Here is a 15,094-nt window from a genome sequence, read left to right on the forward strand (position 1 = left end):
GTTACCAGCTACTGCCAAGATTTTGTGGTCTTCATGAACTGTACCCACATCACTAAAGAGCACCTGTCGTTGGATAAACCAGTGGAGCCTAGTAGCACTTATGTCCCCTGCTGGAGACATCGTCTGAAAGAGACGTCAGCATCTGAGCCCTCTCTCCTCCTGAAATGAGCTCCATCAGGACGATCTCCATGGGAACATGCTCTACATCAAGGGGAATCATATTTGACAACAACACACAGCGGGAATGCTTAAGTGTTCTGTGTGTTCAGTGCTAAGTGGCTCAGCTCCTAGGACATCTCTAATGCAGACCTCGAGAACAGCCCCTAACAGAAGGAACACATTAGGGAACATGCACTCGAGAGAGAGAAAATAAGTATTGCTGAGTACGACATGCTAAGTGTTCATTTGTGTAGCCCTACACCACATGGTGTCTCAGCTCTTTCCTCACACTCATTCCCTCCATAGGCACTTTAACCCTAGGCTGAGTGAACCCTGCCTGAACTTCCGGCGAATTTGGATTTCGCCCGGCAACTCAGGCTGGAAACCTGCACATCTATATCCACTGTTCGCTGTCAGAACCTTTGGCCCCAATCAGAAACTAGCTTATCCAAAAGACACACCGGATCGTTGGTCTGATAATTGGTTGAAGGACTATCCAAGCGTATGGAGTCATTTGAACAATGCCCATTGATCATGCCTCTTGTGCAGTAGAAACAAAGCGCAGCCTCCCCATACTAGTGTTCAATCTTAAAAGATTGAGCTTAGTATGGTGATGATTTCCGTGCATAGAGGTGCACAGTTGAGAGGGAAAGGACACAAGAGGAGAGAAATATGAGTATGGGATTGGCTACCGGTGGGGTATCTAGGCCACCATTGGCACTTGAACCCATGCATGTGGTCTGGATGCTGCTGCCACTTGCACAACACACGCTAACATTTTACCTTTCAGTATCTCAGCGCTCTGTCTTTACCATTGTGTCCATCTGTAAAGTGGAACCTACTTGCTTAACTCTTGGTTTGCATGGGCCACTGAAATAAATGTTGCTGCTATTTCACTCACCCCAGTTCTATTGGTGCAATCCAGTTGTCCAAAGGGCTCTTTTCACAAGTAGTAAGACGACCGAAAAACAAGAATAACGCAAAGTTACACAAAATGACGTGACGGCACGCCCCCTTAAATGTTTTTTACCAAGTTGTATGTCGCTTTGGCAAAAAAAAGTGTCTGCTAAATGTAATGTAATGTACAAATGGAATGCACAATATCATACCATCATGGCCTTTACCCACCCTCACTCCTGTGCCCTCCTTGAATTTCCCCATGGGGATCAATAAAGTATCTATCTATCTATCTATCTATCTATCGATCTGTCTATCTGTCTATCTATCTATCTATCTATCTATCTATCTATCTATCCTCTCCCCCTGCAGACACGGAGACGAGCCCAATCCGGAGGAATCCGGCGGGGAACGTGGCCCGGCCCATGGTGCAGAGGCTGCCGGAGCCGAAAGACGTGGCCGACTGTCTGGAGGTGAACATGTTCGACACGCCACCGTTCTACTCCACCTCCACGGAGAGCTTCCGCAACTCCATCGAGGGTGAGTGAGGGGTCTGTAGATATGTGTGTGTGTGTGTGTGTGTGTGGAGAGGGGTCAGGTCTTGTGAATCTGGGCCATTTTGTCCCTCTCTCTCAGTCTTTGTGTGAAAAGAAAGGAAGGAAAGAGGGAGTGGAAAAAATACATGAATAGAGAAAGAGAGATTCATAGACAGAGAGACAGAGAGATTGAGAAAGAAAGATAAAGGTAAGGGGTTTTAAGGAGCCTTTCAACAACATTTAAGTCCATGTCAAATGCCCCTAAGGGCTTTTTCAGTAATTTTTTCCGCTGAAGTAATAACACAAAGTAAGCTTCCACAATCATGTTTTTCACTGATAAAGACCTCTCAGCCTCGTCGTCTACAGAGGGCACCTCGGTCAGACCAACGGTGACGCATGTTTTCTTTTCACGGTTGGCAGGTTACAGCCACCCGCAGGGTACCTACGACCCCGTGGTGCGAAGCCTGCACAACCTGGCCCACCTCTTCCTGAACGGCACCGGAGGGCAAACGCACCTCTCGCCCAACGACCCCATCTTTGTCCTCCTGCACACCTTCACCGACGCCATCTTCGACGAGTGGCTTCGCCGGCACCCTGGTGAGTGTGTGGCCCGGCGCAGCATGTGGCGCTTGGAATGGGCTGGCTGTGGCCAACGTCTGACTTCAGACCAATCAGAGCCTAGAGAGTCGCACCACTAGAAAGAGAAGTGTGTTGTCGTCGCGACTTCTGTAGCAGGAAACCAAAGGGTGCGAGAGGAAAGGTGATGAAAAGGTGCGATGGCACCTCCCAGTGTCTTAACACTCGAAGAACAATCAACACCTGTCAGTGAGAAAAAAGGTTTAAAAGTGGATAATTGTGATAGAATTGCACAACTCCCCATAATGTGAAACATCCAAGATGAAACAAAATGTTCTTACACCAGTTGCTACTTTCATATTCCAACTTTGGCCTGTCAAAAAGAAAAGTGAGATATACAATTAGTTATGTCCTTTTTACAGTGTTTAGCATAATATATTAAATTAGTCTTAATAGTCTCTTGTCTCTCTTTCTATTGGCAGAGTCTGCTATTTACCCCTTGGAGAATGCCCCCATTGGTCACAATAGGCAGTACAACATGGTTCCGTTCTGGCCCCCGGTAACCAATGTGGAGATGTTTCTGACGGCCCCGGAGAACCTCGGCTATTCCTATGAGGCCGAGTGGCCCGGTATGTGTTCCGTGTTCCGTGTTAACGTTCCTAAGGAAGAGCAATACTTAATGCTCATGTGAATTACAATCCCCTTCAATTTATTTATAAGCTGGACTAATATTTGTGTACAGCTTTGGAATTTGCCAATTTCTTATAAACTTGTGTAGAGATAGGTTGTTTTAACTCTCTCTCTATCTGTTTTTAGTCTAGATTAACTGAAAAAGTGTATAACATATTATACAGAAAAATTCTAAACACAATTAGGAGCGTTAAGTTCCCCAAACAGCACTGTTAATAGTGAATGGTATTTCTATCATTGTGTATAAATTAACAGATCAAATAGATCTATGTGTTTGTGTTTTTTGTCACATGTGTGTATACCTGTGTCATGATAGACTAAACTCACGTGTGTTTTGTCACATGTGTGTATACCTGTGTCATGATAGACTAAACCCACGTGTGTTTTGTCACATGCGTGTATACCTGTGTTATGATAGGCTAAACTCACGTGTTGTCTGCTTTGTTATTGTCCTGCAGCTCGCCCTATCGCTCTCACAGAGATCATCTCCATCACTGTGGTTTCTGCTCTCATCGTCGTGGCGGTCATCTTTGCCATCACGAGTTGTGCCGTGCGCTCCAAAGCCAGTAAGATGGAGGGCAGGCAGCCGTTGCTAGGAGAACAGTACCAACGCTATGACGACCATGACAGACACGCAGTCAAAACACAATCAGTTGTATGAGGGTCAATAGAAATCAACCAACCACTTTTTTTATTGTCGTTCTGTTTTAAAACACAAGTCGGAAACAGACTCATAATTTAATGAGTTTCGGATAATATTTCATCTGATGTACTCACGTTAGGCTCATTTTCCTATAGGTGTAAGATACGATATTCATTCAAATACAGACCATGAATGGTTTTTAAAGTGTAGATGCTAACGATTAATTGCATATATGCTTGTATGATGTACATTTGTAAACATAATATTTGGGTATAATGTTTTCCATAAAAATGGAATCTGGTGATCACTAATTCTAACTTTAGTTGTTGAAAACAATAAATTCACCCCAAAAAAAATTGTTTCCCTTTTTCAGTACCATTTTGAAAAAAATGTGTGTTTTGTGTGTCCTGTGTCCTGAGTTTTAATTGTGTGTGTATTATTATAAACAATGTAATCCTCATAAACGAGTGAAAGAAGTAAGGCTACATGGAAAGTGTAGGCCTAAAAGGCCTAGACTAGTAGACCCTTCCAGCTTTTCATGCTGATTACATTTCCCAGGCCCCGGGTTGATTAAACCCAATAGAGAGGCCTTAACTGTGCTTTATCCTATTTTCATTTTTCAGAGAGTCAGGTTGATTTTATGAATGTACTATAGGTTACATGACATGAGGCCTATACACACATGTTCTTACTTAGATAATTAAGTGCTGCGAGTCTGTGAGAAGTGTGACGAGATCACAAGCAGTTTGCTGTTTACAACAGCAAATTAAATATATATTTAGACTCTAGAGGGAGCTCTACAGTAGTCAAAAGTACACCTGCATAGTGTAGCCTACCTAGGAAACTATGCAGGTTTGGCCATTTCATTGCCGATTTCGCTTTCGGTTGTCTTTTTTGCGCCTTTTACGCTTGCCTTGCAGATTTCTTTGCAGAGCTTCCCCTACAGCTTTAGCGTGTATATTCTACAACACTCCTCAATCGGTCAGTCTGCCTTTTCATGAGCATGATCACGAGGCTGGAGACTTCCTTTTTGCCAGTCCCGGTGGCACAAATCTGGCATGCGTGGTTTTTCCGCTCAAGACGGAAGCAAGACAGCCGTCATTCAATCGGAAATAAGTCAAATAACCATTTCAATGACTCCGAAACTGATTTGTTTAGGCAAATTAAGCTTAAAAAAAACTTGCATAGTTCACCTTTAAAATAATGATCTGAGATGTGGAACAGGTAGGCTGTAAAAATACATCCAATGTTTTTAAATCTGGCCTTGGTTTCATTGACTTGTTATGAATATTTCGTTTGCATGGTAATTGTAACAATATAATGTAAATGCCTGCGGAAGATCTGCCCAAGATTACAAGAAAAAAGAGAAGAAGATGCCCGTTTGCTGGATAGGAATAGTGTTGTTCGTGTGTGCCTCCACTAGAGGGCGATAGTGCAGAAGTAGTGTGCTCTGTGTTTGTCCTCAGCCGAATCCTGAGCGGTATGACCATACTGAGGGAAACATGGTTTTGACAGAACATTAACATCGTTTGTCTTCACACTTGCAATGTTGTTTTATTGGGCTTGGCACCAGCGATAGGCTAGACTCAACTCTAGGTTTAAGGCATTAGGCTCATTCTGAAACTTGGAGACCCATTCAAAAATAAGCGGTTATGGGACAAAAAGATGTAGCCTACTTCTCAGAAGTACAGTATATTATGCATACTGTCCAAATGTCCAAAGTAGGCTATTGCATTCTTGCATATTAACTGCAAGCAACTGGAAAATGAAAAAAAAAAAAATAGTTCAGGGACAAATGTAACACTTTAGCAGCCAGTACAGGTGATACTGTGTTTGGATTGACACAACATTACCTTTTTTGTATTTGAAAACAGTCTTTCTCTGATTGCCTGCTAGCACCTTATGATTGGGTGTAAAACAGTGGAACGAAACATGTTGGAGACAATGTGGTAAATAATGATTCCATGCGCAACGCATAAAATGCTGAAAGTAAAGTGTGCTTCAATATAATATTTACGCGTCGAAAATAGTGCTTCTTTAGTGCTGCTAATCCTGCTATTACGGTAAAGGGCGTGTCAGCTGGTCCACCTGTCTGGAGTTTTAAGTTACAGACTCCGCCAAGTCACTGATACAGCATGCTGACTTGCACAGTCCGCACTGACTTTTGTCTGGCTCCAGGACGCGTGGAAGACTGTATCAGACCAAACAAAACCTAGGATCCTTCTTTGCTCCAGTTACAGAGATGGTTTGCTATTCGCAAGTTATAGGTCAGCGGACTGCACTGATGGGTAATCCACACTGAACTACTGCATAATTCAGTTTCGTCGGAGCTGTAGTTCTCCAATTTAAATGAAGCGTGATTCGCGTTTTTGGATGCTCGCAGAGAAAAAAAAGGGGAGTGGACAACTCTGAGTGTAGAAAAGAGAGTCTGATAACTACTGTTGCCTAGTGTTGTTGTAGGAGCACCGGTGACCGTTTCAGTGGGCAGGATTCCCCACAACAACTGTGGTATTTTAATCGCGTTTTGATTTAATTTATTCATTCCGTTTTCTTTTAATCACATCACATTTCAATGATGGACGAAGAGAACGGGTTGCCGGATTTTAAGGATCTTGAGATCAAGTTAGGTCGCAAAGTTCCAGAAAGTCTCATTCGGTCTTTCAACGAGAGAGATCTGAAAACTAAAAGTGAGGAAAAGAGGCTCGCAACGCCGGTGACTGTGAAGAACCACACGTCTGCAGACTTGAAGCGACTGGAGAGCAAAATGTTATTTTTGAAACAGGAAATGGTGAGTATCTAATTTACCCTGACCACAGACTATACGTTTCAAACTCTCCTTCCTTCCCTCACTAAAAGCTGTAGAAGTATAGAGCAGTCTGTGTGTAGCCTATATTTGTTTGGCCACATACACTGATATCTAAATATCTCTTGAGATCAGGGTCCTGTATCTGAAAAGCATCTAATTTGGAAACTAATTGATAGTGATGTCCATAGGCCTCTATTGAAATTCCATGTTATGCAATTGCCTGTGAAACTGTCATTTACTATGTCCTGGTTTGGATTAGAGCTTGCCTGTGCATTCATGTGAAGACAGAGAAAATGCACTTTAGGTCTACTTCAATACTTTTCTTGTACTTTCGTTCCCTTCCCCCCACCCATTTCAGCAACAAAGCCCTGTTTAAGCAAAGTCTCACTGCCAGCCCTCTGTTGCATGCATATCAGTCCAGTAATAACACAATTGTGTGTTTGTATGTGCTGTTTTTCAGTGTGTGCTGTTTTTTTAAAAAAAAAAATGCCTTCTTGTATGGATTGTGGAAAGGTGAACTGCAAGACAAATTTCCGTGCAAACAGACATTAACTTTCTATCTTATCTTATGTGAGTCATGACTACTAGTCCTGTGAAGTCATGACTGCTCGTCCGGTGAAGCACCAGCCCCATCGTCCAGAGTGTGACATCACCACCCTCTGTGAGAGGCGGTCAGAATGGGCCATTCACACACACTCGCAGCTAGCCGTGATGTGATTCACGCCTCGTTGGTAAACGTGTGTGTCGCTCGCCCTGCCTTGACCTCACGACCAACCCTGCCCTGGACACTTCAAAACATGAGACTTTGACTCACTTTTAGATTGGGGCATTTGCAAAGATGGGTGTACTTGTGGTGAACTTTAGTCCATATGACACACATTAGAATGACTGTATCCCCCCATGCCCCCCAGTTAAAGGCTTTAGGTCATGATTAGGACTAGCGGAGCAGATGGTCAAGACTTGTCCATGGCCTGACAGGGTCGGGGGTCTTTGGTTACTCCTCTGACTTTGCCGGCTGTTGCCGTGTTCAGGGCCGGACTGTGTTGCCATGTGGCGGCTGTGTGTGTGTGCACGCCACATGTGTGCACGTGTGTGTGTGTGTGTGTGTGTGTGTGTTGAAAGGAAGGAAGTGGAGCTGGAACTTTATTCTTTTCTTGTGGGATTGACAACAGTTGGTTCCCATTGAGAAAAAGAGTTTGGAATTGTGCAGGATGTTCAGCTATTGGCTGATGTAGTTTCCTGTTTATGTTTAGTGCTGCAGCCAGAAGAAGTTGTTGAAGTGACTAAAATAAGACGTGTTGGTTTCTGTCTCTAGCCTGTTGAGGAGTGAATTCATTTCCTGGCTCCTTCTAAAATTCTAAGTGAACATTCTATAGTTTCATTGTTCTTTATGTAGTAAGCAAATATTCTAGAACAGAGCTCTGTTCTAGAATGGAAAATTCCCTGAGGGTAATTGTGGCATCATAGTGCAGAGCTCTCAGAAAGTTCTAATCACATATTTGTGAGCGTACTCATCGATGACCGCACTCCTGGAAATTAGTTTCTCAATCCAAATCAGATCATTGTTTTCATTGTGGATACCCCCCACTACCTCTTCCCTTTGTTTAGCTAGTCATTGTCACTAGCTAATTTGGGACCTGATGGTCTAACCAGCTGGTCTTTAGTTCTTATAGCAGCCTCCTAATCTTTAATCCTATCAAGCAGTGTTTTTCTTTGTCTTCATAGAGACGTGCGTCTCTAGTCTCATACACGAGTCAGTTCGCTTTGTCAGAATACTTGTTAGTGTTTGAGTATGCTTGAGTTATGAGTGTGAGCCAGTGCTGTGTGACACGCCTGTACTTCATCTCACGACCTAGACAGCTTGGACAGTTTCTAACACAAAGAAAGATTATACAAACGGACAATATGCTGTAACAATATACTGTTTCCACAGTAACACCACTCCCTTTTTACTTTACTATTTTTGTTTGTGATGTGGTGAAGTGAATCGGCCATTTTTGTTTGTAATTGTGGCAAAGTTAACCGGCCTTTGTCTCCAGCTCCAGCTGTGTGATAGCACTGTTGTTTCACCGCAACTGGACTGGTTGTGAAGTAAACGGCCGCGGTAACCAAGGCCCCCCCCCCCCCCCCCCCACACACACACACTTTTTTTTCCTCCTCTCAGTCCGGCAGCTGCATGGGTTCAGTCATCTCTGGCCGTTAATTGAGATGACAAGCACCGGTCCGGCACATTCCGCCGTGACCAAAGTGAGCCGGTCCATCAGGAGGGCAGAAAAGGCTGGCTGGACCGGAGTCGCTAAAGCAAACACTGAAACGCATTAGGACTGCCGTCAGAGCTCAGCTCAGCTCAGCCCCAAACCACTGCAGGGCCTCCTGCCTCATCAGGCCAGCTGCATGGGGCAGCACATCAGCATGCAGTCATGCATATCAGGCTATGTAGGCTAGTATACCAGGCTATATATTAGACTAGTATATTAAGCTATATAGTCAATAGAATGCAGCCATGCATATCAGGCTATATGCTACATAATCAATAGAATGCAGCCATGCATGTTAGGCTATACATTAGCATGCAGTCATGCATATTAGGCTATGTAGGCTACTATACCAGGCTATATATTAGACTAGTATATTAAGCTATATATATATAGTCAATATAATGCAGTCATGCATATTAGGCTATGTAGGCTAGTATACCAGGCTATATATTAGACTAGTATATTAAGCTATATAGTCAATAGAATGCACTTACGTGGTAGTGAGTAGAGGGTCCCTAAAGCCAAACCGAAGTATCCCCACGTCTTCAGTACCTTCCGGAAATGTCGCTGCGGCAGCTGCGCAACGCTTCCACAACACTTTACTAACATTTCCGGAAAGGTACTGACTCGATTAAATTCATTCTGGACTCTCTATCCGACCACATAAAGACGTGGGGATACTTCGGTTTGGCTTTAGGGACCCTCTACTCACTACCACGTAAGTGTAGTGTTGTTTGGAACAGTAGAAGAGGTATAAAAATAGCGTTTTGTAGTGGCGAAAGGACCTGCCCCGGTCACTTACAGGCTAACGAGTTTTGGCTAAAAACGGTGAACTCGAACTTTCTCAAAATACATCCGAATGACATGATTTTGGTGTCAACTCAACGTATGTACTCCCAATAGTCCGAAAAATTGATCTAAAGTGCATTTCACTCCGGATTATCCCTTTAAGCTGTGTTGACAATGCAGTCATGTGCATGTGTTGGCTATATAGGCTACATCTGCATATAAGCAGGACGTATAGCCTATTATGATTGCCTGGCTTAGAATGTGCAAGATGTGAGCATGTTAATTGTTCCCATACATATGTAGGGCAAATGATGACCAAGACGTGCATATACACACACACACACGCGCACACACACACACACACACACAGACCGTACCCTGTGCACACCATGTGTGCTGGGTGATAAACTTGCGTGGGAGCGATTATCATGTTAAGTGCCTGTAATTGCCTGCACAGTAAAGTGCCTTGTGAAAGCAGGGCTCAAATAAACAGTGCTGAATCATACAGAAAATGAAAATAACGAATGGCGCCGCCGCCGTCGAGGTTTATGGCTTTGTTTTTAAGGAGGAGAGGCAACTTTTATTTTGGTGGCTATCAACCCAGTATTGGTTTTCCACAGCCCACGCAAATCTCAATGCAAAGTCTCAAAGTCACATGTTGCCTGCACAAGACGATAGGCCTATCAGCTTTGACGCCTGGCCTGCCATATGGCTCTATATGGCCTCATGATCACGGAGTGGACCGAGGCCTGTTAGCCACGATGACCACAGAAGGGAGTGGAGTTTGCGTCAGCTTCCCTTTCCGCTCTGTTACTCACTCTTACTCGCTTGTCTTCTCTAATTTGCTAATTATGCGGTTTTAGGGTGTGTTTGTGTGTGTGTGTGTGTGTGTGTGTGTGTGTGTGTGTGTGTGTGTGTGTGTGTGTGTGTGTGTGTGTGTGTGTGTGTGTGTGTGTGTGTGTGTGTGTGTGTGTGTGTGTGTGTGTGTGTGTGTGTGTGTGTGTGTGTGTGTGTGTGTGTGTCAACGCGTGTGCACGCATCAGTCGACTCCCTTCTGACGGCTGAGTGACTCGACTCTGAGCCATTTGAAGAGGTGGTAATTATGGTCAAAGGGGAATGCACAGGCAGGGTTAACGTGTCAGAGTGTCAGCGAGGCCTTCTCTAGGTCAACCAGAGGACATGTGCACAAGACCTGTTGGACCAGATGGTGTTAACAGGTTTTATGATATCGCCGTGCTCTTCCTGTCGGGCAGCCATTAGCGTTATCAGATTAGTGCGCCCGGGACAGAATCACATCTACAAGGTCCAATGGAAATTAAAAGTCCAATTAAAAACGCATTAAGCTGGTTCAAGGAATTTATTACGTGACACCTGTATTTCGTCCACTATCCTTCATCCATCTTTATTAGGATTAATTTGACAGGCTCTTATCAGAGATATTGATGGACTTTTAATTAATTATTGATTAGCCCAATAAAGGCATAAACAAATGTCATGCTCCAAGGCTTATATTATAATATAAGAAGCGTAAGCTTATGAACTAATCATGTTGATTTCTAAACACTGCAGGCCCACCTACGTGCCATCGACGTGAAGCTGATGCACCAACTCCTGACCATCAACGAGGGCATCGAGTCTATCCGCTGGGTGATGGAGGAGAGGGCGGGAGTGGCCAGCCGCGAAAGCAGCCTGACGGGCAGCCTGTACAGCCTATCGGATAGCCAGGACACCTCCCAGCGGGGCAGTTGCAACAGCCTCCACGACTGCAGCGACAGCCTGGACGGGATATCGGTGGGCAGCTACCTGGACACTCTCGGAGAGGACCTAGAAGAGGACCTGGGAGAGGACCTCCCCAATCGCTCGTCGCCAACGGAAATGACCAACGGGTTTCCGGAAAAGTCCACCATCACCGTGGACGACAACGGCGACGACAACGAGGACCTTCTCAAGAAGCCCCTGCCGCCGCTGCGTCCTCGAGTGGAGACGGACGAGTACTATATTTTTGGTTGATTCATTTCTGCTGTTTTTAGCTTGTTGTGGCTAACTGCCCGTTAGCTGGGACAGGCTCCTTGTTGGACTGACTCTTCCCCCTGTCTTGCTTCCCCCAGCTCCACCACCTAATGTATGCTGCTGACTGATGACTGCAATGTTGCTGCAACGTTGAGGGCCTCAGATAGTGGGTAGCTAGCTGTGTCCTCGTCAGGCCCACATTTGGCCCCGATACGGCCCAGAGTTGGCTACAGTGCGGGAGGAGGTCACTGAGTTCCTCTGGTTGAACCTGTTGCTCCCCCTCCTCCTCCTCCTCATAGTCTGCATTAATCCTCCCCCCCTCCTCAACCCCTATGCCCCCCTCCCAGAAAATAAACCACTAGGCAAAACACACTTAACCTGCACGACACCCTGAGCCCTGGCCCACTCATGTGATGGTAGCAAAATAAGGGTTTAATAATAATAGTCGTTCTTATGGTGATGACAACAAGACCACTCCAGAGACTTTCAGTATCTTGCACACAAGACACAAATGTCCCCTCTCAGGCTAACACTGCATGTGTGCGCTGAACATTTCCCTCCAAAGACTGCAACAGTGCCTCCATATGTCTTAACCCCCCCTCAACCCCCCACCCAGGCCCCCTCCCGACCTCCTCAGATACAATGGCTAAGGCCTCTAACCCGAGTAATATGTGGTAAAAAGGGATTTAGCGATTATTTTGGCATTAGCCCTCGCTCGCGCTGGGAGCCTGGCTTCTGAGAGGATCACGGGCCACAAACGGACATTTCCTCCAGTGATTACAAGTGGCAGGAGCTACCAAGTGCAATTTCTGGTCATGCCAAAAACCCACGTGTTTTGTTTTTCACCCTATGAACTGAGACAGCGTGCAGGAGTTGTTTTTTTTTCTTTTTTCCTTCAGCTCAATGTTCATCGACCTTTGGTCTTCCCCAATGCACCTGTTGATCCAAGATGTGTGCGGAAGTTTTTTTGTTCTTGGACCTTTGACGTGCTGAAATTGTGTATTTATTTCAGTGTTTCACAGACTGTGGATCTGACCTGTAAACTACGGAAAGGCACATACTCTGCTCCAAAGAAACACAGATTTAGCCTTGTTTTTAACACTTGAATATTTTAAATTGCAGACAGATCTGTTGTTTTTTTTGGATGTTGTGATATTTCAGCATTCTTAAGATGTGTGAAAACAATGTAAATATACAGTTGGCAACTGGATGATAACAGTGCCTCAACCATGTCTGTGTGTGTGTGTGTGTGTGTGTGTGTGTGTGTGTGTGTGTGTGTGTGTGTGTGTGTGTGTGTGTGTGTGTGTGTGTGTGTGTGTGTGTGTGTGTGTGTGTGTGTGTGTGTGTGTGTGTGTGTGTGTGTGTGTGTGTGTGTGTGTGTGTGTGCGTGTGAGAGTGTGTGATTGGTTGGTTGCAGGTGCTGTTGTTGCCTACTTTCGACAGGTGTGCTTCTAATTTATTATTTGTATTTGGTGTTAAGAAGTGTTTTGAGAAAAATGCATAATATATTGTGTTTTTTCTTAACGTCTTGGTGTCTTCCACTCTTGTCTTGAAACTGAAACCCGAATCGCCTCCTCCTACGCAGTACGAACAAAGCCACTTGTAGCACAGCCAGCTGGAAACATACCAGCCCCAAAAGATCTCCGTATTAAAACAAAAATCCTTAAATTACTGCATGCACTCTCGCTCTCACACACACACTGCCTTCCTCGACAGATCATAGCGTTGTAAAGCTCTCTTGACACTCCTCCGGGGCTTTGTTCGACACTGTGTTTATGACTAGTCTAACTTAATTGAAACAGACACGAAACATTATGAGGCAAGAGTCGGCGAGAGAGAGAGAGCGCCAGGCCTACTGAGCACGCCTCGTCTCCACCACCACATGAATGCTAGCTAGCGCTCTGCCTCACAGCTTCGCCCGAGGACGAATGACTCCATCAAAAAGTGTTTTATTCTTTTTTTTATTTAGTCATTTATTTATGTACGTTCATTTTTATTGAGCTTAGACAACAGACTGCAACATGCATAGAAGTTTTGAATGAGTCATTGAGTGTGACGTAAACCCAGTGCAATGCACTTAGCAACAAAGCAGAAGTGTCTGGTATAGTCTCTAGTCTTTATATTCGTGAGACTTTGAGACACTTTTTCTTTAAAAGTTTAAAATGGAAAGTTCAGAAAATGTATAAATGAAAATGCAAAATGTTTAACAATGAGGTCACCGAGCTATCAGCCAGCCACAGTCATTCGATGTTCTGACCAGACTTTGTCCGGGGTCGGAAACTCCAACAACCCCCATAATTTGGAATGGTTGAAATAGACTTGCATTACCTCACATGTAACTGCCCCCAAGGTCTCTGTAATGTAGTCTAAACCACTACAGAGAGACCACAAATCCACAGCAACTGACACTAAGAGCCTAATTATCCATTGTACATACTGGCTTATGCCCCCTTTTGACACGGTTGGACATAAATTGTAACGAAAACATTCCTAATCTTATGACTAAACATCATTGTCTGTCTAGAGCTATATGCGGTGGTATGGATGAAGCAACAACTTTCACACACACACACACGCACACAACTATCTGAATACAAACAAACAAGTAGCAAAAACATCTTAAATCTAGGCGAATATTTAAGCGAATATAAATATCCTAAATGTTTGAGCAGAGACATGACTAGCTGTATTTTTTAAGGGTTCACTCCACGAGCTAATAATGAAGAGAACAGGTTTGTCAGGCTTGTGTCCTCATCACTCACGATGAATCAGAGTTCCTGGGAGAAGGATGGTACACTTTGTTCAGTTTCTCTCTCTTTTTTCACCAAAAGGATTAGAGGCTTAGTTCCACTTGGTGTCCACACTTGTTCGCTGCCGCCACCCGTCAATTGGTCCTTTGTTGGGACGTCTTCAGTTCATCAAACAGCTGGGTGAGGACTCCGTTGCCCTGTTGCCCTGTTGCTACAATAAACAACCATTTCAGACGGAGCAACTTTAGGCAGTAAAATGCCCCCCCCCCCCCCTACCCACAACACACACACACACACACACACACACACACATGACCCACCACCACCACCTGTCTAGGTCAAAGGTCATTGAAGAATACCTCTCTTTCTGCTTTAGATTCTCTGCGCTTGTTCCACTTCTTTATGCTTGATGAGCATGAAAAATCAAACCACTTTCAATTCATCAGCGTTTTAAAAAAAAAAAAAAGCTTTTTAAAGCTTTTTTTTGTTTTGTTTTGTGTTAATTTAATCTGTTTGGCATTGCAGGAGTAGAGAGAGAGAAAAAAAAAATCTGCAGCTGTGCCTTTGAAATGGTACCTGACTCCTGTATAATAGCCGCGCTAGGCTACAGTACTCGCGGGCCATTATCCTCCAGGAAGCAGATCCCTGAGTCGCACTGCTGACTGGGACAAGCGGCTGACAAGAGCAAGTAGGCTGCTGGGGACGAAGGGAAGGATTGAGGACAGGCTTTCACAGTTTGCAGGATCAGAGGGGCGCCAAACAAAGATTTATTCATCCCCAACAGACCCTAATTATTTCCTCTGGGGGTCGAAAAAGGGTGGGTGAGAGAGGGGGGGGATAGAGAGGGCTAATAATTGCCCCATGAGGGGTAAAAAGAAAAAGAAGGGGGGAATACCCCTGGCCAGATCCATTAACAAATTAGCCACGGTCTTGGGCCCGTGCCAGCCGGCTGGAAAGATTACACCAGGTATTATCCGGGG

General features: G+C 44.6%; 2 protein-coding genes across 3 annotated transcripts in view; both read left to right on the forward strand.

Annotated features, from left to right (window-relative positions):
- The window catches only part of LOC134059770 (5,6-dihydroxyindole-2-carboxylic acid oxidase-like), an 8,514-nt gene extending 4,674 nt beyond the window's left edge, over window positions 1-3,840 (forward strand). The window contains exons 4-7 of the mRNA XM_062516266.1: window positions 1,429-1,596; window positions 2,013-2,189; window positions 2,651-2,797; window positions 3,317-3,840. Coding sequence (XP_062372250.1) covers window positions 1,429-1,596; window positions 2,013-2,189; window positions 2,651-2,797; window positions 3,317-3,519 — 695 coding nt within the window. The 3' untranslated portion in view covers window positions 3,520-3,840. The remainder of the gene's footprint in view (window positions 1-1,428; window positions 1,597-2,012; window positions 2,190-2,650; window positions 2,798-3,316) is intronic.
- Window positions 3,841-5,640: 1,800 nt separating this feature from the next.
- Window positions 5,641-12,890, forward strand: LOC134060336 (leucine rich adaptor protein 1-like). 2 transcript variants are annotated; one of them, XM_062517007.1, is made up of 3 exons: window positions 5,641-6,289; window positions 10,924-11,345; window positions 11,463-12,890. In XM_062517007.1, the coding sequence occupies exons 1-3, from the start codon at window positions 6,074-6,076 to the stop codon at window positions 11,473-11,475; spliced, it is 651 nt and encodes a 216-aa protein (XP_062372991.1). In that variant the 5' UTR covers window positions 5,641-6,073; the 3' UTR covers window positions 11,476-12,890. The 2 variants fall into 2 exon arrangements, with proteins under 2 accessions (XP_062372991.1, XP_062372990.1); XM_062517006.1 differs by having other exon boundaries at window positions 10,924-12,890.
- Window positions 12,891-15,094: the final 2,204 nt, after the last annotated feature.

This window comes from Sardina pilchardus, chromosome 16 (assembly GCF_963854185.1).
Source record: "Sardina pilchardus chromosome 16, fSarPil1.1, whole genome shotgun sequence".
Lineage (NCBI taxonomy): Eukaryota > Metazoa > Chordata > Actinopteri > Clupeiformes > Clupeidae > Sardina > Sardina pilchardus.

What these genes read in the sequence shown, in the direction of transcription:
- LOC134060336 (XM_062517006.1), top strand. Translation starts at nt 6,074, where the DNA reads ATGATGGACGAAGAGAACGGGTTGCCGGATTTTAAGGATCTTGAGATC. An exon ending in TATTTTTGAAACAGGAAATG is followed by an intron (nt 6,290 to 10,923) that starts GTGAGTATCTAA and finishes TAAACACTGCAG; the next exon opens with GCCCACCTACGTGCCATCGA.